This window comes from Chiloscyllium plagiosum, unplaced genomic scaffold (assembly GCF_037043375.1).
Source record: "Chiloscyllium plagiosum isolate Xiang-an unplaced genomic scaffold, Cpla_swu_hap1 HiC_scaffold_44, whole genome shotgun sequence".
In the NCBI taxonomy this organism is placed as follows: Eukaryota; Metazoa; Chordata; class Chondrichthyes; order Orectolobiformes; family Hemiscylliidae; genus Chiloscyllium; species Chiloscyllium plagiosum.
The window spans coordinates 3,498,026-3,521,616 of NW_028270182.1; the positions used below are offsets into that span (position 1 = coordinate 3,498,026).

The 23,591-nt window shown below is 42.7% G+C and overlaps 1 protein-coding gene across 4 annotated transcripts in view; it reads left to right on the top strand.

Annotated features, from left to right (window-relative positions):
* acadvl (acyl-CoA dehydrogenase very long chain) overlaps positions 1-23,591 on the top strand; it is an 80,602-nt gene that overhangs the window by 26,393 nt on the left and 30,618 nt on the right. For all 4 annotated transcript variants that reach the window (XM_087982693.1, XM_087982692.1, XM_043683347.2 and 1 more), the window contains 7 exons: positions 2,802-2,946; positions 3,684-3,813; positions 6,157-6,282; positions 8,825-9,023; positions 17,553-17,657; positions 21,543-21,629; positions 22,996-23,058. In XM_087982693.1, coding sequence (XP_087838819.1) covers positions 2,802-2,946; positions 3,684-3,813; positions 6,157-6,282; positions 8,825-9,023; positions 17,553-17,657; positions 21,543-21,629; positions 22,996-23,058 — 855 coding nt within the window. The remainder of the gene's footprint in view (positions 1-2,801; positions 2,947-3,683; positions 3,814-6,156; positions 6,283-8,824; positions 9,024-17,552; positions 17,658-21,542; positions 21,630-22,995; positions 23,059-23,591) is intronic.

Genomic DNA, 23,591 nt, shown 5'->3' on the forward strand with positions numbered 1-23,591 from the left:
GTTGAGTGTGGATGTTCAGGGAGTAGGGCATCAGGACAGGTTAGATGGAATCAGTTGACTCTACACAAAACAGCAAAACATGCTAGTCAGACCAGTTGGCCACCGCCTTCCTGATTTGCTGAGACACAATGCTGGATAATGTCATAAATATATTCAATCACTCGGGGCATTAAGCTGAGATCAATTCTGGTTCCACGTAATAGCCAGCACCCCCGCCCACTTTCCCCCTGGGGTGAGGTGGGTGATGGTCACCAGACAGCAATCAGTTCACTGGATCTTTTTAGTTTTCACTTTCCCCACACACTTCCGTAACACGTTTGGAATGAATGAGCTTCATTATCTCACTGCTTGAGATAATGTACACTACAGACAGTGACCCACCGGGCACACTGTTCTGTCCCACACTACTGAGTCACTTTGGCAGCTCTCTCCAGCAAGCTGTGCTACCCGAGGAGGTGACATACTCTCCATTAGAGGGCATAGCTTTTTTGAACAATTCTTTTTTTCTCTGCAGGTTAAATATTTTAACAGGAAATGCAGTTATGAATCTTCAGAGATATAGACAAATGTGTGCTCACCTCCCCAGTACATGGGAGGATTGAGATTTGTAGTTCCTTTGACACTTTGCACCCCCATGTCTGAGTGGAGGATTTATATTCAGTAAGTTTCTTTTCCTTCCTTCCTGACTCTCAGATTAACTGCTGAAGAAGCAGTGTACAATTGTCTTATAATCTCTTTGTTGCCTCTCTGATCCTTTGCTCCCTGTCCTTTAGTTATCACACCAGCATGAGCTACTCCTTGAACATCTTGTTCAAGTGTGAGCACAAGGGCAAAGGTGAAATTGACTGGAATTCTACGGGATTGAAGGATTTCAAGGGTATAGAGAAACTGGGAGAGCTCACGAAAGTGTACAGAATCTTTGATGTTACAAATAGAGGCACAGTTTACAAAAACCAGACTGTAATACCAAACCATTTTAAAATGCAACGAGCTTCAACTGGCATCAAATTTTAAGTAGTATGTCATATCTTCGAGAGGATGTGGTGGAGATTTATTAAAATAATGCCAGAAATAAAGGAAGAGACATGTTGTTGAGATTTCCACCTTGAACACATCAGGATTGTGAAATTTCAAAGGAAGCAACAGTTTAGACTGCAACTGGCCAACTTTGAACCAGTATGAAACCTGGCTTGATAGACTAGATATATTCAATTATTGTAGTTGGTCACTGTGCTGGTTAGTCACTGGGACACATTCACAAAATACTATAAATGTTATGGAGTAAAAGAAGAGTACTATATTGCACAACAAAGAAAACAAACAAACATATATGTTAGAAAGATCTTAACACACAGCAAACATGGTTTCACCCTGTTTTCTAACAGATACTCAGTCCTAAAGAAACATTACTCCTGATTCAACTCTGTGATTCCTTAGACCACTGAGGCAGTTTACAAATCCTTTCCAAAACTACTAGTGTGAATCTTTTACATATCTAATGGGCTGTACCTCTCTTGTTGAAATTCTAACAACTTGAAAGCTTCTGTACAAACTTTTTTACCTTGGCAGTCCCACAAACTAAAACTACTTATGCAAGGGTGACTGGTTCCGTTAAACTTACCATTTGATTGTACTGCTAAGGGAAAACTGTTCTCCGTTCTGAACTGAACTCCTGATTCTTCTGAACTGAAGTCAAACCTAACATCGATGATGAACTCAGCAGTATAAACATTCTGTCCATGAATACTGTAGTATGGCCATGCACTGAAGCGAAATAATGTATTTAGGTTACTGTTCCAAATATACTTTCTGACCTTCTCAGAATTACCTTCACAGAACTGGCCAAAATCCATCTGCCTCTATTCTAAAATCCAAATTCCAAATGGTAATATATATTGGATACTTTTCATAACAAAAGGGTGCTGATTTGTTGGCAAACTGTCTGATTGATTGAGGAATTGTCATGGGGATTGGACCAGAGAACTATCTTTCACACTTTCCAAATTGTTGCTCTTTTTATAAATTGTTGCTCTCTTTACAAATTGTCGCTCCTTTTATAACTTGATATTCTCATGTCTGGCGTGATGAATGAAACATGTAAAGCTTGGATAGTATGTCATTTCTTTCAGTGAGATTCAAGTTCTGTGCTACCATGCAACGATTAGGAATGGGGGACTTCATTTAAATGGACAAGTGGGAGAAGTTGTGTTGCTCTCTTTGGGGTAGAGAAGCTTTGAGGATGATATTAGGCTTTTGAGGCTGTGTTAGTGAATAAACTGTTCCTTCTGGGAGTAGGATGAGCAACCATAGTGTACAAATTGAAGGTAATTGGTTTTAAAAAAAAAAACCCAGAGGGGGAGATGAGATTTTTTTTTTTAAATAGTGAAAGAAGATCTTGAATGTGGTGTCTGACAATGTGGAATTTTGAAACAAGTGAGTTGGATCAACACCTGAAAAGCAAACACAGGGTGGTGGTGGAAAGATGGACTTTCAAAGGGGCTACTGCAGACATGACAAGACTGACTGGCCGCCTCCTGTGCTGTACAGTTCTGCAGGATGGTGGAAGATACTGTTTATCCCTCTGGGTGCCTCAGTTTCCCTCGTCAGTTTCCAATTGATTTTCTGAAATTGCTGAGTAGAAGCAAGAGCCTAAGCCTGAGTGGGTACAGGAGAAATGAGTCACCAGCATAACAGGGAACCAGTAAAATCCACAGGACCTTTGTGAGGAGAACAGGAATTAGGATAGGGGTTGTAGGGTCACCTGGCATGTAAAGTATTTGAAAGTTGTTTTTGTTTGATAGTATGCCCGACTGGTCGAAATTGTTGGCATGCATGACCTGGGTGTAGGCATCACTCTGGGTGCCCACCAGTCCATTGGATTCAAAGGGATTCTTCTGTTTGGAAATCTTGCCCAGAAGAAGAAATACCTTCCGAAGCTGGCAACAGGTATGCAGCACAGAGGGACGGGGTGGGGTGGGGTGGGGGGGCAGACATGAAGGAGGAGAGATTCTGGTCTTTCACTCCTTGTGTACTGGGTTAAAATCCAGTCCACTGTGGCATCTCCTCTCACTGCCTATATCAGTCTCTTGTGAAACCTGAGTTTGTTGGAGACAGTATTAAGGGGTTTTATGCTGTATCTAACCCCGTGCTGTCCCTGTGCTGGGAGTGTTTGATGGGAAACAGCGTGGAGAGAGCTTTACTCTGTATCTAACCCAGTACTGTTCCTGGGTAGTGTTTGATGGGGTCAGTGTGGTTCCCCACTTTAGGAAATGTCAGTGTTAGTCACAGCTGCCTGAGTTGCACTGAAACAGTATGCCATGAGTTCAGGCACTAGTCAAGAGATTTAAGCCTGTAATCCAAGCCCACGTGCTGCAGTGTTGGAGATGCTGTCTTTTGAGTTGGTCTTCTTAAGTGAGACCTTGTCTACCCTCCCAAATGAATGTCAAATTCCGTGGCTGCCATTACCAAATTAAACAGTTTGCTCCCATATCCTGAAAACAATATTTATCCCTTAATCAGCATCACTAAATCAGACTATCTGGTCATTCTTAGTGGGAGTTTACTGAATGCAAATTGACTGCTGAATTTCCCTAATGAGAACAGCAATGAGCTTTTTGGCTGTGAAATGCTGTAGACAATGCTGTGACACTGTTGTTGTATCATTGTGAGCTTATTGTGCCTAGGAGAAACAATCGCTGCTTTCTGTCTGACTGAACCTGCCAGTGGCTCTGATGCTGCATCAATCAAAACCACAGCCAAAAAGAGTGACTGCGGAAAGTACTATATCCTTAATGGGGGCAAGATCTGGATCAGGTATGGGCTTGCTTGGCAGAGAGGCAATGAAGTTCAAATGTCTGCCTTTTCACAAGAGTGACAGAAGTGTGGGAGCCTCTCTCACAGAACGCAATGGATGTCAGCCCAATTCATTTCACATCTGAAACTAGTAGATTTTCATGATCAGAGAGCCATGATGTGTGATCAGAGTTAGGATGCATCTCAGTGAATGATAATGCAGGGTTGAGGGGCCAAATGGCTTCCTCCTGTTCCTATGGAAATGAATACAGAGAGTACACATGGAAAGTTAAACTTTAAAACCTGTTACCCGCTGGTTGGTGAACAGAGAGAATGTCAAAGAAATAGGAACCTGATCTTATTGAGTGATAAAAGATCCTAAGGGGATCTGACAGTCTGACAGTTTGGATACTGAGAGGATGTTTGAGGGGACACAGTTTTTTTTTTAAAAGAAAGGGATTCCTAGTTAAGCTTGAGATGAGTATTTTCTTCTCTGAAAGGGTCGAATGTGTAGTTCTGTCTTCCTCAGAGAATGGTGGGGACTGGGGCTTTGACTATTTTTACGGCAGAGGTGCAGAGCTTCCTGACTGACCAGGCAGTCGGGGGTGGGAGGAGCAGTTTCTGTGGTTTGTGTTATATAGGAATTGAGGCCACAATCAAATTTAGCCAAAAGCTGTGACACCTCTTCTACCCCCCACTCCACCCCGGTTTGGACTCCCTGGACCCCAGAAATATCTTTTCTGCATTTATCCTGTCTAGTCCTGTTAGGATTTTATAGGAGTCTGAGATTCCCTCTCCCCTTCTAAAGTCCATGAATATAGTCCTAACTGATCAAGTCTCAATTCATGCATCCGTCCTACCAATCCATGGATCAGTCTGGTAAACCTTTGCTACGCTCCTTCTATAGCCAGAACATCCTTCCTGGGGAAAGGAGACCAATATTCCAGAGGTCGTCTCATCAAGACCCCTGTCCAATTGCTGCAAGACATCCCTACTCCTGTATTCAAATTCTTTCGCTTCAAAGGCCAATACACTATTTGCCTTCTTCACCACCTACTGCGATTGGTGTACAAGGACATCCAGGTCTCATTGCACTTTCCCTTTGCTATCTTTCACTATTTAGATAATAATCTGCCTGCTTTTATTACCAAAGTAGGTAACCCCACATTTATCCACATTATGGCATCTGCCATGCATTTGTCCAATCACTCAGCTTATCCAAATCACATTGAAGCATCTCTGCATCCTCCTCACAGCTTGTTCTTCCTTCCAGCTTTGTGCCATCTGTAAACATGGACATATTACATTTATAAGAATTAAGAGCAGGTTATGTAACTTGCTCCCTCAAGGCTGCTCTGCTGTTCAGTAAGATCATGGCTAAATATGATTGTGGCCTCAACTCCACATTCCTGCCTATATAACTCAGCAACATTGTCCCCTGGTAATCTCTGACTGCCTGGTCAATCAGGAAGCTCGCCACCTCTGGTGTTTTAAAGAAAAGCCTATGGAATTTGCTGCCACAGAAAGCACTTGAGGCCTAAACATTGAGTGTTTCAAGAAGGGGTCAGGTGTAGTTCATAGGGTCAACTGGTATGGAGAGAAAGTGGGAACAGGGCAACTCGGACTTCAGGCAAGGACAGGACCAGCAGGCCATCCCTTTAACCAATGATATTAAGGATTGAAAGATATCATTGAAGGCTGGACAAGATGCACTGCAGTAACTACCCGGAAGGACACATGAGAATACCATCCTCTGCAAGGAACACACCATGTTGACTTGGAAATATATTGCCATTCTTTGTGTTGCTGGGTCAAAATTCTGGTATTCCCTCCCTAATGGAATTGTGGCTCTACCTACACCATAAGGACTGCAGGATTTCAATAAGGTGGGTCACCACCATCACTTATAGGGCAATTCAATACTGGTCCAGCCATGAAGCTCAAAATTCACTGAGAAGGACAGGTTTCAACTCTGGGCTCAATGTAATTGACAATCAACGCACTAAGCCCAGTAACTTCACAAAAGTCAAGGGGGTGTTAAGGGTAAATGGTACAAAATTTGCCGTGAATTCTGACAATTTGTAAATCATAGTGTATCTTCCCTTGACTTCAACTTCCTGGCTAACATGCATGTGAAGAATGGTGTGTCATGAACTTGCTTTTGTTTTGCTAGTGAGATTTGCACCGTTATATCTCATTTTCATAAGTACTGTCATCGAGTTTCATCTCGGTGTCTTCAAAACTTAAAGCCATTGGCTCATTTTGTGCTTGAACCATCATCTGAAGCAGTTTGTTTAAAAAGTCTTGTTGCTATCCTGGTACGCATGATGGTAAGCCTGTACTCATGTCCATGTGTTTTGGCAGTAATGGTGGTCTGGCAGATATCTTCACTGTCTTTGCTAAAATGTCAGTGAAAGATGAAACAACCGGTGAAGTGAAGGACAAAATCACCACGTTCATTGTGGAGCGGGGATTCGGAGGAGTGACAAGGTAGGTTGTGTCTAACCTGTGGGGATGTAAGATGTTGTGACGGTGCACACACCCATTCTAAACTCCTACACCAACATTTATTGTCCAAATATCCTTGATAAATACAATGCAGGAGGAAATTGCTGCAGATGCTGGAATCTGTACTGGAAACAGCAAATGCTGCAAATCACAGCGGGTCAGGCAGCATCCATGGAGAGAGAGCAAGCTAACGTTTCGAATACAGTGGGATTGTCTATTCTTTTCTGTTTGGCAGTTAGACCATTGTTCTGCAATTTAGACATTCTGATCTGACTTAATCTGAACAATCAATGCCCTTTTCTATCCCCAGCAATCCAAACCCCACCCCCCCCCCAACCAAACAAATCCCAACTATTGCGTAAATGCTGCCCCCTTCACACTTCACCCTTCACACTTCCCATCAGCACTGATGAGTCATCGGGATTCAAAACGTTAGCTTGCTCTATCTCCACGGATGCTGTCTGACTCGTTGTGATTTCCAGCACTTTTGTAATTGCACCTTCCCTCCAGTGAATTACTTCAAAGCACCCCACTGCTGCCACTCAATGGTAGGAAGATGCTATTACAGCATACAAGTTTAAAAAAGGTTTAGGTGGAACTATAAACAGAAATTGATTGAAGGTGTCTGTACATCCCGTTCTGTACATCCCATTCTAAACATCCCTGCCCCTTGAACATTCTTACCCCAAACGTCACACTTGCCACTGTGCATTGCTCAATCAAGCCCATGGGACCAAGCTAGCAATATTTTTGGCTGTAAGGCAAAGATCTGGCATTTTAGACATGCCTTTCACAACCTCAAGACATCCCAAAACAGTGACAGCCAATGAAGTGCTTTGTTGAAGCCTACTCACTGCCGTAATGTCAGAAAGATGTGGACGTTGAGAAAATGCTTCCACTAGTGGGGGAGCCACGAACTAGGGGGACGTAGTTTCAGAATTGAGGGGCACCCATTTAAAACTGAGATGTGAATAAATTTCTTCTCACAGAGGATTGAGTGAGTCTGGTGAAATTCTCTAATGTCAGGGGTTGCGGAGGCTAGATTACTGAAAGTATTTAAAGAGGAGGTAGGTATATTTTTGAATTGTAGGTGGGTTGAAGGACTGAGAAGCTAGCATTCAAGAGGAGTTGTAATCTGGGGCAAATCATTTGAGATTCCATTGAATTGTGGAACAGGCTACAGCAATTGAATGGCCTACGCCCACACTTATGTTCCACACAGACAAGCTTTCCAAAAGTGTTCCTCAAATGACAGCATCTCTGCAAATCTGGGTTGTGATCAGTTTATCTCACTTCCTCCTGCCCTTGCCTAGGAGCACACAGTCAAATATAAACTACATGGGGCAGCTATGAGAGGGAATGTATTCTTCACAAAACCTATTTGAGGAAAGTTGGGTGACTATAGTTCTGGTAGAGAATAAAATCACATTGGTTGAAGGTCCAGATGGGATAAGAAGACCCAGTGAACTGTCTCTACCACTATCTTTTTCTGGCATAGAAATACAGAGGAGGCCATTTGGCCCATTTGTGTTGCTCCAATTCTTTGAAAGTACTATCCCATTAGTCCTTTTCACCCAGGAGAAAGTGAGGTCTGCAGATGCTGGAGATCAAAGTTGAAACTTTATTGCTGGAACAGCACAGCAGGTCAGGCAGCATCCAGGGAACAGGAGATTCGACGTTTCGGGCACAGGCCCATTCCTGAAGAAGGGCCTGTGCCCGAAACGTCGAATCTCCTGTTCCCTGGATGCTGCCTGACCTGCTGTGCTGTTCCAGCAATAAAGTTTCAACTCCTTTTCACCCAACCACTCTTCCTTCATAGTCTTAAAAGTTTTATTTTTCAGATAATAATCTAAAACCCTTTGTTTCCACTGCCCTTTCAGGCAACATATTCAGGCAACATCACAACAACGTGCTGTGAAAAAATTCTCTTCATAGAATCATAGACTCCCTACAGTGTGGATGCAGACCATGCAGACCCAGATCCCCTACCCTTTCCCCGTAAGCATTTCCCATGGCCAATCCACTTTAGTCTGCAAATCCCTAGACATGGGACAATATTCCATGGCCAGTCTACCTAACCTGCACATCTTTGGACTGAGGGAAGGAGCCAGAACAGTCAGAGGATCTCTCCTTTGGATTCTTTTGCCAATTATCTTGAATCTGTCTCCCTCTGGTATTTCTGCCACTGGAAATGGTTTCTCCTTGTTTACTCAATCAAATCCCTTATGAATCTGAGCATCTCTATTAACTCTCCATTTAACTATCTCAGCTCTAAGAACAATCCCAGTGCCTCTAATTCCCTGGCACTACTCTTGCAAATCTCCTCTGCAACCTCTCCAAGGCCTTGACATTTCTCCTAAAGAATGGTGCCGAATAGGGAACTGACCACACAACACCATATGCTGCTTCACCGAAGATCAATACAGGTTTAACACACCACCTTGTGTTTTTACTTTCTAACTGTGTCAATATGCAGCTCTAATCTTTGCCAGGTGATCCTTATCTCTGTCCTCTTGTGTTTCAGTGGGCCGCCAGAGAAGAAGATGGGCATTAAAGCATCAAATACAGCGGAAGTGCACTTTGAGGATGTGAAGGTGCCGGTGGAGAACGTGCTGGGAGAGATTGGTGGTGGCTTCAAGGTGGCCATGAATATTTTGAACAATGGACGCTTTGGCATGGCAGCTGCTCTCTCTGGGACCATGAAAGGAGTCATTGCCAGGGCAGTAAGTGTCTGTGAAACCATTTCTACATCAGAAGCTTGCCTACGTCAATGGCTGGCCAGTATCCCACAATGGCTCACGCTCTTCGGCGATATTCAACCATTATGCTTGTCCACTTTCAGTTTGGACCTAGTTACAAAGTGAAAAAGACTCTCACTTCTATAACCTCAGGATGTCCCCAAATTCTGTACTGTCAACAAAGTGGGAAGCTTGACTCTGAAATGTAATGTAGAAAATGTGGCACTTAATTTATACACAGCAAATGCCCACAAACAGCAATCCAAAAATTACTAGATAGTGGAGACATGATAAGAGAGGAAAGTAGTAATAACGGAAATGGGGTCAGAGAAAGACAGGTAAAGAAAGAGACAAGTTTTAGGAATGCAGACTGTATTTTACAAAGGTAGCATAGACAAAGCTAACAATTCTGTATCTGAGTGCACGAAACATTCATAGCAAAGTGAACAAATTATTAGTGCACATTCAATGAAATAAGTGCAAGCTGCTGTTCCTGACATAGGGTTCAGGGTGATCAAGATTGGATCCTGAGTATTGAATGGTATATGACATTCCACAAAATTAGGTAAAGTTTGGAGGGCTAGCACTGTTAATTAAAGATGGCAGTTGTACAGTAGTTAGAGATGACCTTGGTTCAGGAGATCAGGATGTAGATTAGGGGAAAACTGAGGAGTGGGATCTTCTGAAACTGTAAATGTTGGGATTGACATCAGCACATTGGTTGGTGTGCGTGACCCCTCAGAGTGGCTGTGCAGCTTAGTGAAAATGTTAGTGAGAGTGGCCTACAGGCCCCCTAACAATAACCACAAAATGGGGCAAAATATGTCATGATTGGAAGCGGGTGGATCTTATTGACTATGAGATCTATGATTAGCCCAGGTTAAGAACCCCAGTCGGGGAGCCCTGACTGACCAATATAACCAGTCACTTCAAGGACTGACTCAAGCTGGCTGGTCGTAGTGTACTGTGCACATGTAAATAAAAGGTGACTTGGTAACGGGATACTGGCCTTTGTGCAATTATTTTGGTAAATAAGAAGACTTGTTTTTTGTGATATGAGTTCAGTAATAATAATGGATGCTTTTAACCCACACACCAACTGAAAAGATCAGGTCAGCAATAATAGACAGGATAAGGAGTCAATAGGATGCTTTTAAGAGAGTTTCTTAGAACTGCACACTTGTGAGAAGATTTGTAGCTCGGGTGGTCGTTGTTGTGGTTCTGTTCGCCGAGCTGGGAATTTGTGTTGCAGACGTTTCGTCCCCTGTCTAGGTGACATCTTCAGTACCTGGGAGCCTCCTGTGAAGCACTTCTGTGATCTTTCCTCCGGCATTTATGCAATTCTGGTCTCCTTACTACCGGAAGGATGTTGTGAAACTTGAAAGGGTTCAGAAAAGACTTATAAGAATGTTGCCATGGTTAGCAGGTTTGAGCTATAGGGAGAGGCTAAATAGGCTGGGGCTGTTTTCCCTGGAGTGTCAGAGATTGAAGGGCAACCTTATAAAAGTTTATAAAATCATGAGGGACATGGATATAGTGAACAGCCAAGGTCTTTCCCCACGATAAGGGAGTCTAAAACTGGAGGGCATAGGTTTAAGGTGAGGGGGAAAGAATTGAAAATGGACCTAAGGAACAACTTTTTCATGCAGAGGATGGTGCATGTATGAGCTGCCAGAGAAAGTGTGGAGGCTAGTACAATTGCAACATTTGAAACATATCTGAATGGGTACATGAATAGGAAGGGTTTAGAAGGATATGGGCCAGCTGCTGGAAAATGGGACTTGATTAATTTAGGATATCTGGTCGCCATGGACAAGTTGGACATAGGGTCTGTTTTCATGCTGTCCATCTCTATGACTCTAGTTAAGGCACCTTCAGGTAGCAGCGACTGATTGATTGAATTTAACATACAGTTTGAAAGGGAGGAGAATGGGTCAAGGTAAAAGTTCAAAGTAATCAAGAAGAATCGTCATGGTTTTGTCAAAGGGAAATTGTATTTAACCAATTTATTGGGGCTCTTTGAAAGAGTAACGTGCTGTGGACAAAGGGAAGCTTGTAGATGTACCTTGTGGATTTCCAGAAGGCATGTGATGAGGTGCCACACTAAAGGTTATTAATAAAAGCTTATGGTGTAGGGGCTATAACATATTAACAAGGATAGAGGATTGGCTGGCTGGCAGAAAAAAAATCTGTACTAATTGGGTCTTCATCTGGTTGGGAGAAACTGAGGACTGCTGTTGCTGGAGAGCCAGAGTGGAAAAATGTAGAGCTGGAAAAACACAGCAGGTCAGGTAGCATCCAGGCAGCAGGAGAGTTGATATTTCGGGCATAAGGCCTTCATCAGGACTGTTGGGGGTGGGGGTGGGGGCGGGGTTAGGTGGCAGCGCTCGGAAGGGGTCAGAGATATAAATGGGAGGATGGGAGTGGGGCTAGGGGGAAGGTAGCTGGGAAGGTGATAGATGCAGTTTGGAGGTGATTGTGATAGGTTGGTGGGGAGGGTGGAGCATATAGGTGGGAATGAAAATGGTCAGGTAGGACAGGTCAAGAGGGCAGTGCTGAGTTGAAGGGTTGAATCTGGACCAAGGTGGGGAAAGGGGAGGTTTGGAAACTAGTGAAGTTGATATTGATGTTCCTAGTTTGCATGTTTGTAGATCATCTGTGTTTTGGTGATACTGATCGAGAGAGAAATATTTGTCAGGACACCGAGGAAAATTCCAATGCCTGTCCACAGAATAGTGCCTTTTACAACCCCCAATGGTGCCTCAGCTTAACTTTAAAGGGAGACAGTGCTGAGCCTGTGGTGCTGTGTTAGTACTGCAGTGTCATTCTGGATTAGGGCTCAAGACTCTGGAGTGGGATTTGGAGGTGGTAATGTTACCAACAGAAGCAACCGGCATCTTGGATAAAGGCAATGCCCACTGCCTTAAAGAACACAATGTGCCAGTGTTTCTTCTTCCCACCCTAACAATGCCAAGTCTGTGACTAAACCTTTCCACATCCAGAATTGTCCACATCCCAAGAGAAGTCCTCAGACAAGAATCATGAGCAGCAAACTTGAGTTTATGGGATGTTGAGCTTTGTGGCACTGGCGCTAACAGCCCGACATAGAGCAGAGATCAATGTGGGCCCAATCCAGGGATCTCTGCTGCAAGCTCCCTTAGCACTGATGTTGTGATAAGTCCTCATCGCTGCAACTAGATACTTTGCTGCCACTTGCTAATATTTTATCAAAACAGGTCCTGAAGGAAATGGGAGATTTTTTGCATTAATTCTCAGGATGTGGCCACTCCTACGTAGACTAGCAGTTATTCAGCTCCTGAAGAAGGAATGGTGGTGAGCTGCCACCTTGAACTGCTACACTTGATGCGGGGTATGTAGACCCACAATTCTGCTCGGGAGGCAGTTTCAGGATTTTGACCCAGCGACTCTGAAGGAGCAGTGATATATTTCTGAGTCAGGAGGGTGTGTGACTTGCAGTGGGTGGTGTTCTCATGTATCTGCTGCCCTTTACCTTCTTGGTGGTGGTAGTCGTGGGTTTGTAAAGTACTATCGCAGGAACTTTCGTGACTTACTTCAGTGCATCTTGTAGCAGAACACACTGCTCCTATTGAGCGTCAGTGGTGGAGGGAGTGAATGTTGAAGATAGTCGAACGTCCTGAGTAATTATCCCTCTGGTCTGAGTCAGCACATTGAGAAGGGAATGTCAGTGTGGTGGAGATTGTGGGTGGAGAACATGATATCTTGTTTTTCTCACAGGGCCGCTTGTATGCAGGGAGTTTCCCAATCAAGTGAGGAAGGGGTGGTGAGAACTCTTTTTCTCGTTTTGTTAAATCTGCTGTATTGAGCACTGTGGTTGTGGCAGTTGTGGTGAAGAGCTGGGTCAGGTGACAGGATAAGCAGGTGGGGGGAGCTGCAGTTATTTTTGGAAACTGCTTGTTTGTGTTTTTTCTGCTTCAAACAGTTATATCTGAGTTGCGGGCCATTTGCCACACGTGCTTCTCACACCTTACATAACAATTCTACCTGACCTACTTTCTGTTTCTGAATTCCGATTCAAATATGAAAGATTTGTCCATTTTAATACAAATTTATTCATTTATATTGTACATATTTGCAAAGCCTTCCTTTCTTACTCTATTCCCTGCTACCTCTCCTGTTGCATTTCTGTAGCAACTTCCACAACCTCAGGATTTCCCAAAGCAATTTTCAGTCAGTGGAGTTCTGTTGTTGCATCAGAGTTGCTGATACAAGAATGAAAAGCAGAGATAAATTTATGATCATAGACTAAGCGCAAACTCCCAGTGGCTACTGAGAGAGCAACATACTATCGGAGGGTCAACGCTAAGGAACGCTGCACTGTTGGAGGGTTACTGCTGAGGGAGTGCAGCACTCTTGGAGGGTCAATACTGAGGGAGCACCACACTGCTGGAAGATCAGTATTGAGGGTGTCCTGACCTGTCAGAGGGTTATTATTGAGCAAGCCTTACACTTCCATGCATATATTTTTATCACAATCCCCATATCCTTTGTCATTACAGAAATCGAGAGTCGTGAGCACTCAGTGATTTATTAAACTTTCTTTCATTTTGCTTCAGTGTGCAAATGTTCTAGTTACAATCTTACTACCAAGAGAGATTGGAGGCCTGCTATCTGTGCTCTGTCCCATATCCTTTGTACACTAATAAAATTCCCCACCTTACATCTGTACTTGCTAGACAGCTATCGGAATTAAATCTAGCAAGTCTTGTGCAATTGATAAATCATTTAGTTGTGGTAAAGATTGAAATGTAACTCCTCATCTAGGCTCTTGTATTGGACTAGGTTTGATTTCTCTCCTTTAGTGCAATGGATTTTAATGGGCGAATGATTTTTTTTTAGAATTCATGTTTAGCTTATGAATTAGGGTTGCTGTCACTAGTGAGTATGGGTTGAGAGATCTTTGAGGTTTTCTTTTAAAGTTAACCTCATGTGAAGGTCACTATGAAGGCCAGCATTCATTTTGCATGCCTAATTGCCTAGTATACAACTGTGTGGCTTGAGGGGATAGTTATGAGTTAACTACCCTGGTTTGGGACAGGAGTTACAAACAGGCCCAGACTGGTTAAGAACGCAGTTTTCCTTCACTGAAGAGATATGGACATGCCAGTTGGATTTTTGCTAACAGTCCAACATAAGGACAATATCAACTTTATTTAAAAAACATTTTACTGTCTTCATCTTGGCATTCAGTCGTGCAAGAGAGAACCACCATGTGGCATTGCATCATGTATGCCATCTCATTAGCATTTCACAGGTGTCACCTCTATAAGTCTTTGAATCTACTCGGTATATGACAGACACTGACTTATATTTCTAGATTAGAAATGTGCTACTTAAAGGCTATGTAGATCAGGCTCATTCGAGGTGCTCCAAAGGAGATTAGACTATTTGAAAAGGTTGGAGAGAGATGATAGAATGGCTCTAGATGGGATACATTTGTAGAGTCAGCATGGGACACAATGGGTCAAATGTAACAATTCTGCAATTCTGTGATATTTCAGACATAATTCAACCAACTTGGGCTTTGAGCTTGAGTTTTCTACATTGTAAGTCCAATCCCTGCTTTAGCCATCCAGTTAACACTGTTACTATGCTACCACTGCCTTTGTCCTTTCTGAATGCACGCATTAATTCATTCATCCCCAGCTGAATGGTGAATTTATCAGGAATCTGGGTGAATGAACCTTTACCCATGGATAGTGCGTTTGTGGGTCCTTATTTTTGTTTAGGAATAAACCCTCCAGTCACTGGCACCTCCAGTCACATTCTACAACTGGGCTTCATAAGACATTGATTCAAGACAGTTCTCATAAGGAGTCGTGTTGAAGAGATAGGGAAATCATTTCTCACATGGCGAATCGGCCTGTAACCCATCATTTGCAGAAGTGATGGAAACAGATTCAGTAATAAATCTCCAATGGAGAGTAGGGCAAACTGTTAAAACATAAAAATACACCGGTCTACTTTTTGTCATTTATATATATGATTTGGATGTGAGCATAAGAGGTACAGTTAGTAAGTTTGCAGATGACGCCAAAATTGGAGGTGTAGTGGACAGCGAAGAGGGTTACCTCAGATTACAACAGGATCTGGACCAGATGGACCAATGGGCTGAGAAGTGGCAGATGGAGTTTAATTCAGATAAATGCGAGGTACTGCATTTTGGAAAAGCAAATCTTAGCAGGACTTATACACTTAATGGTAAGGTCCTAGGGAGTGTTGCTGAACAAAGAGACCTTGGAGTGCAGGTTCATAGCTCCTTTGAAAGTGGAGTCGCAGGTAGATAGGATAGTGAAGGTGGTGTTTGGTATGCTTTTATTAGTCAGAGTATTGAGTACAGAAGTTGGGAGGTCATGTTGCAGTTGTACAGGACATTGGTTAGGCCACTGTTGGAATATTGTGTGCAATTCTGGTCTCCTTCCTATTGGAAAGATGTGAAACTTGAAAGGGTTCAGAAAAGATTTACAAGGATGTTGCCAGGGTTGGAAGGTTTGAGCTATAGGGAGAGGCTGAACAGGCTGGGGCTGTTTTCCCTGGAGCGTCAGAGATTGAGGGGTGACCATATAGAGGTTTACAAAATTATGAGGGGCATGGATCGGATAAATAGACAGTCTTTTCCCTGGGGTCGGGGAGTCCAGAACTAGAGGGCATAGGTTTAGGGTGAGAGGGGAAAGATATAAAAGAGATCTAAGGGGCAATGTTTTCACTCAGGGTGGTACGTGTATGGAATGAGCTGCCAGAGGAAGTGGTGGAGGCTGGTACAATTGCAACATTTAAGAGGCATTTGGATGGGTATATGAATAGGAAGGGTTTGGAGGGATATGGGCCGGGTGCTGGCAGGTGGGACTCGATTGGGTTGGGATATCTGGTTGCATGGACAGTTTGGACTGAAGGGTCTGTTTCCATGCTGTACATCTCTATGCCTCTGACTGTGAAGAGAGAGTTGAGATAGCAGCACTTACTGGTTTGCCCTTTCAAACAGTTGGCATATGGGCTAAGTGGCACCTCAATTTATGATTCTAGTTATTGCTGGAACTGAAAGGGAGGAACGTACTAATAATCAAGCCAAAATGCTCTATAAGTTGCACCATTAATATAAATTTTTAATTCAATCACCAGAATTGTTTCCCTTTGGTACTGCCTTCCAGAATAAAAAGACTTTCACCATCAATCAACAAAATAATCCCTTTATCCTTACGCAAAGTTTATTTTAAAACAATTGGCAAAACTGGTTATTATCCATGTTATACTTCACGATTAGAAGGTGTCTCCTTTTACTCCCAGTTTACATACATACAGATAACAACTCTACAGAGATATCATTTAAAAAGTAACTGGAGAAAATATCCTCATTGACCAATGGTCTACAAAATAAAGAATCAAGGTTGATGAATTCTCCCAGTCCACTGACCATCATGTTGACAAAATCGAATTGTTGATAGAAGCTTCAATTCAATTGGAACTCAAGTCTTTAAACAGTGTGCTCCTTATTGCTGATTTTCCTTTTTATTTTCTTCCCACCTGCTGAGAATTTTTTAGATTTTTAGATTCGATTCCCCACAGTGTGGAAACAGGCTCTTCAGCCCAACAAGTCCACACCGACCCTCCAAAGAGTGACCCACCCAGACCCATTTCCCTCTGAGTAATGTACCTAACGCTATGGGCAATTTAGCATGGCCAATTCACCTGACGTGCACATCTTTGGACTGTGGGAGGAAACCGGAGCACCCGGAGGAAACCCACGCAAACACTGGGAGAATGTGCAAACTTTACACAGACCGTTGCCCGAGGCCGGAATCAAACCTGGCTCCCTGGTACTGTGAGGCAGCAGTGCTAACCACTGAGCCTCCGTACCGCTTGAAGCAGAAGTCAAATTCAGCCAGGATTGAGAGACAGCCATCTTTGGAGAGGCCCTATAGTATCTTCCAAAGGCAGGTTTTCCAACAATGAAGGGCAATAATCTCTATTCTGGAAGGTGTCCAAACAGTTCAACATCTTTGCGTTTTCCCCATGTAGTTTATATTTTTATATTCCCAGAAGTACAGAACAGGCTGTTTGGCCCATCTGTTTGGTACAGGGTATTAGTATTTCTGCTGCACGGAAGCCTCTTTCAAGCCCACTTCATCTCACCTGATCAGCATATCCTTCTATTTCTTTCTCCCTTGTGTGTTTTTCCAGGCTGCTCTGTAAATGTATCCACACTATTTATCTCGACCACTCCTGTGGGAGGGTGTTCCATATTTTGTCCACTCCCTTGGGTCGATATTTTTCCTGAATTTCTCATTGATGTTTAGTGACTGACCAACATAATTGCCCCTAATGCTAGTCTCATCCACAAACGGAGGCATCTTCTAAACATCCATCCCATCAAATCTGTTCGCAAATTCAGGAACGCTTACTTGTTCAAAAATAGAGTAAAACCGAGCCCCTCCTGTGTGGTTTTGTTCTAACGCTATGTTTATTTCCCAATGTTAGGTTGACCATGCTGCTAATCGGACCCAGTTTGGGAACAAGATTCACAACTTTGGTGCCATTCAGGAGAAGGTTGCTCATATGGCAATGCTGCAGTATGTGACAGAGGTAAGCAGAGGTGGTGAGCTGTACTTCACACACAATTGGCTTGATAGTAGGAGACGGAGGATAGTGGTAGAGGGTTATTGTCAGACTGCAGGCCTATGACCTTAAAGTTGTTAAACAACAGAAACAGCCTGAATGGATGGAGTCAAGTTCTCTCAGAACCAAGATTTTTAATTTTAGCTTTCCAGAATAACTGGGGTCTTGAAATTGGATGTGGAAGTTCTGATTCTACTCTCTGTTACAGCTAAAAGCTGAGGTTCTCTTCCTGCTGCTGAACTTGCATGTGAGACAATCTATTTTACTGAATTTGGAGATATTAAGGACGGCAGATGCTGGAAGTTGCAGTCAACAAAATGTGAAGCTGGAAAGGCACAGCATGTCAGGCAGCATCAGAGAAGCCGGAAAGTTGAAGCCTTGAGTTGAGTTCCTTCAGTAGGACTCCTGATGAAGGGTCCCGACCCAAAACGTTGATTTTCCTGCTCCTCCAATGCTGCTGGATCTATTTTACTGAACTTGCCTTTGCCAAGTGTGTGTTTATAGGATTTTAACTGTAGTCTGTTTTTAACTGTAGTGTAGAAAGTGTGTTTTACACTGAGTAGTTTAACCAATCAAATTGTATCTGGAAAGCAACACCTTACGCTTACCTTTAAAAGAAGAAATGTTAAGAGTCTAGGCTACCTTAATATATTTTAGGGGGTTTGGTCTGAATTCAAGATTATTCAACTCAAAGACAGTGAGTGGAGAGTGTTGGTGTTTTTTATTTCGGGTGTTGCATTTGGTCAGTTTAAAGAGGGCGTGTCTTGTGTAATAATGGTTCTTTCAGTCACTAAGAGTTTCTTGGAAGTGAAAGAAGTCATTTGAGGAGTTTGACAGAAAGCGAGCAAAGCAACACTTTCAGAATTGGCAAACAAGTTGAAGCCTGTATCTGTGAGGAAAAGGGAAGTAATTGCAGCATTAGCTGTAAATTTATCATTGCCTGAAATTCAATCAGGCTCATTGGAGATTGCTAAAATTCAATTGCAAATGAAACAGCTTAAATAGAAGCAATGGCAAAGGAAATGAAAAAGAATAGTCCTGGCACAATGAAAAAGAAAAGGAAAATGAAGCAGTTTGTATTACAATTAAAAGCAGGGGAAAAGTAAAGGAAAAGATGGCTGCAGCAGAAGAAAAGGAGAAAATCTTTGAAATTCAGAGATTGGAACTAAAACTCAAAGTCGACTTAAATGGCGGAAGTAGAGGTGAAAGGTAGTAGTGATGAGGACAGTGATGGAGAACAATCCCATTGTAGCCAAAGGTCTGGTGGGGATCTGTTTAAATATGTCCAAGCTTACCTAAGTTCAATGAGAGGGACGGAGAAGCCTTTTAGCCGGTGACCATGTGGCCTTTGTTGACCCAAATAAGTTGGTAGTTTGAGCTAGTGAGGTATTTGCAGCACTATCAAAGGAAGTATCTGGGGAGTATAATGAAGTGAAAAAAATAATCTTAAGTTCATGTGAGTTAGTACCAGAAGCCGACAACATTTTGGGAATCTAAGGAGGGAACCTGGTCAAACATATATTGAGTTTTAAAGTATCAAACAAAGTATTTTTGATAGGTGGATAAGGGCATTGGAAATAGATCAAACATATGATACTATTAAAGTTATGATTATTTTGGAGGAATTCAAAAATTCACTTCCTGAGGGAGTGAGAACTCATGTGGAGGAGCAGAGAGTTAAGGCTACAAGATTAGCAGGGAAAATGGCAGATGATTGAGTTGATTCATAAATCAAAGTTTGGCTTCCAACATCAATTTCAATCTGTGACAGATAAAAGTTAGGGAAAAGAGAGAGCCTCAGGTGGTAAGGGAAAATGAGATATAATTGAAGGGAGTAAAGATAATTTACCACAGGGTAAAAAGGAAACCCAAAAGGGGGAAAGGGAAGTAAAACAACTCCAGTGGTTTCACTGTAATAAAGTAAGCCACATGAAGTTACAGTGTTAGTGGTTTAGAAAAGGTATTGGGAAGATGGATGTGGGAAAACAGGATAAACCAGTGAGTTTTTGTTGAAGTGGTACAGGGAAGCACAGGGGAAGCTCAAAAGCTGAAAAAGAACGTGCAACCTGGTCAGGGGTTGGTTGAGAAGAAAGTGTCAGATCTCTTTAAAGAATTTACTTGCATGGGTAAGGTTTATGCACCTATGCCAGGAGGAGTAGGTAAATAAATTAAGATTTTAAGAGATACAGAAGCAAGTTAATCTTTGGTAAAAGATGAGGAGATGTGTAATTCAAAAGTATTGTCAGAAAGGGTGATAAAATGTGGAATTCATAGTGAGAAGAGCAGTGTTATGTAACATGAGGTTGGAGAGTTTGGTGAAAAATGGTGAAATAGTGGTAGGAGTAATAGAGAGATTCTTAGTTCCAGAAATATAGTTTATCCTTGGTAATGATATAGCTGAAACATAGGTGGGAGTGATGGTTACTGTTGTTGAAAAGCCAGTGAACAATCAGGCAACTGAGGTGTTACAGGAAATATATCCTGGGATTTTTCCTAACCGCGGTAACAAGGTTACAAAGCCACAGGTTGAAGCAGGAGGAGAAATCGAGGAATAAAGATAAGAAAGTTAAATTATCAGAAACTATATGTGCTCAAATAAACAAAATAAAGCCATAATATTATTACAATGGGATCTTGATCAACTGAGCCTGTGAGCCAAGGAATGGCAGATGGAGTTGAATTCAGATAAATGTGAGGTGTTGCATTTTGGTAAGACAAACCAGGGCAGGACTTACACAGTTGATGGTAGTGCCCTGGGAGTGTCGTCAGACAGAGACCTATGGGTGGAGGTACATAGTTCCTTGAAAGTAGCATCACGTGTATACAGGATGGTGAAGAAGGCTTTTGGCATGCTTATGTTCATCAGTGACTATATCAAGCACAGTAGTTGGGACAACATGTTACAGCTGTTCAAGACATTGGTAAGGCTACGTTTGGAGTACTGTGTACAATTCTGGTGGCTCTGTTATAGGAAGCATGTTATTAAACTGGACAGGATGCCGAAAAAAAAACACTTAGAGGGATTTTACTGTGTCTGGAATGTTTGAGTTATAAGGAGAGGCTGGTCAGGCTGGGACTTTTTTCCTTGGAGTGCAAGAAGCCGAAGGGTGACCTTATAACAGTTTATAAAATCATCAGGGCCATGGATAAGGTGAATAGCCAAGGTTTTTTTTCTCCAGGGTGGGAGAGTCCAAACCTAGAGGACATAGGCTTCAGGTGAGAGGAGAAAGATTGAAAAGGGACCTGAGAGGCAACTTTTTCAGACAGGTTGGTGCATGTATGGAATGAGCTGCCAGAGGAAGTGGTAGAGGCAGGTACAATTGTCGCATTAAAAAGGCATCTGGATGGATACATTCATAGAAAAGGATTAGAGGGATATGGACCAAATGCAGGCAAATGGGATTCATTCATTTTAGGAAACCTGGATGGCATGAACAAGGACCTGGGGCGAAGGACCTGTTTCCATACTGCATGACTCTATGATCCACTTCAGAGGGCAGATGTTGCCTTAGTCTAATGCTTCATTTGAAATGCAGCACTTCTAATGGCACAAAAATGCATGGATACTGACCTTCCAGCTATACAGCACACATTCAGGACTGAACCCAAGATAGTGAGGTCCGCTTTCTCAGTGCTGACCCTCTGACAGTGCAGCATTCCCTCAGCACTGTACTGGGTGTGATAACCTTATGTTTGTGCTCAAGTCTCCTGGGTTGAACTTGTCATTGTGGAGAGTGCTTAGCCACCTGATAAAAGCTGATAATGTGGAGTGGAAAGTGCAGTTGAAACAGCAGCAGTAATTGTCATCCCTGTGGATGGTAACAGTGATTCTTTCTTTTCCCTCCTCTCCAGTCAATGGCGTACATGATCAGTGCAAACATGGACTCAGGAGCAACTGAATTCCAGATAGAAGCTGCCATCAGCAAGATCTTTGCATCTGTGAGTTTTGCTGTTCATCTGCTTAGTTAGTGCATGTTAAATCTGTTTGTCATCTAGTTTAAACAGTTAGTAATCCTGTTTCTTCTGCAGTAAAAAATGCTTCATAATTGGTCAAAGTGTATCGTCTTGACTTCTGCCATTCACTACCCAAGGAATCACTGTCGCTTTTTATTTAAGATGCAATGGACATGTGGTTAGCTGCTGAGCACAGCAAATGATCCTGTTTCGATCTCAGGACTGACCTTTATTTATGGTGGGAAAGAATTCTCATTCTTCCCCAATACAGCAGCTCAGACTGGGGTTTTCAGATCTATCATTCAACAGCAAGTGGTTTAGCCACTCGCCAAACCTATGTCTTAATCTGACTCACACTTGAAACAGAAAGATTGCATTTCCAAAGCACCTTTCCAACTCTCGAAACATAACAATACTCTTCACTGCCAATACAGCATTTTCCAAGTGGAGTCACATTTGTAAATGCCATTTAGTTCACAGGGAGCTCCAACAGACCCATCAAGTTCAGGACCAAATAATGTTTTCTAGTGATATAGTAAATTGAGGGCTAAATGTTGCACCAGGCCCTCAAATGAGGGATATGGACCAAACGCAGACAAATGTTACTACTTTGGTTTGGGAAACTCATTTGAAAGGTCTGTTTCCATGCTGAATGACTCTATTATTCGATACAAGAACAAACATGGTGTCATGTTTAACAGTCAGCTGATAAAAGGAGCCTCTAACAATGCTGCAATCCCACAGCACTGACCCTTCAATAATGCAGCACCCCCTCAGTAATAAGCCTCCAACAGTGCAATACTCCCTCAGCTCAGCTCTGACCCTCCAACAGTGCAGCATTCCTCAGTACTGATTCTCCAAGTGTAGCTCTCCCTTACTACTGGCCCTGAGTATAACAGTCTGGATTCTGTTTTCAAGTTGTTGAGTTGGGACCTGACCCCACAAGCTCCTGAATCAGTGGTAAGAGTGTTGCCCACTGAGTCATGTGGTGTCTCCATGTATCTGCTGCCCTTGTCCTTCTAGATGGAAGTGGGCATGAGTTTGAAGGTGTTGTCTAAGGAGTTTCTCATCATGTGGTGATCACAGTTTTGCCCAAGTGTCTTGCAGTAAGGCTCCTGTTTGAGGAATGCAGAGAAGGAAAATTTTATCCCTGCATTTCAGCTAAGGTATGTTGGTTTTATGGTTAATGTGTTGATACATGTTCGCAGACTGTTTCCTCTGGTAGTTGGGAGACTTTTACCTAATGATGATTGGGGGCAAGAGGAGAAGATAATGGAGGATGGAGTCCCAATCCTAAGAAATGAATTATTTAATTCAAATTACACTGACCCTGCTCATAATCTCTCTGCAGGAGGCTGCCTGGACTGTTACTGACGAATGTATTCAGCTCATGGGCGGAATGGGCTTTATGAAGGTTAGTGCTGGGTATGAATATTGTTATACCTGACCATCATGACCAGAGAAAAGTTCAAATAGGAACTAAGAAATAGCACAAATGGGCCATTACCTTCCCTCCCCCTAAATAAGATTTTAGCTGACTTGTACCTTAATGCCACTTTGCTGGGCTATCTCCATATCACTTAATACCACTTAATACCTTGAGTCTAGAAAAAGTTATCGATGTCAATCTGAACACACACATTAAGTGAGCATCCACAGCTCTCAAGGAGAGAGAATTCCAAAGACATTATCTTTGAGAATAGACATCTCAGTCAAAAGGACTGGCTGACCCTTAATCCTGAGACCGTGTCCCCGTTGTTCGAGACTGAGAACTAATTGTTATGTTCTGAATCAGTTTTAAAGAGGGGGGATCTAGACCTGAAATGTTGACTCTGCTTTCTGTCCACAGATGATACCAGACCATTTGAGTTTCTCCATCAATTTGTTTTTGCTTAACTTCAGCGCATGAGGGCACCAGAGTCTCATTGCACATTCCCTTTCCTCAAG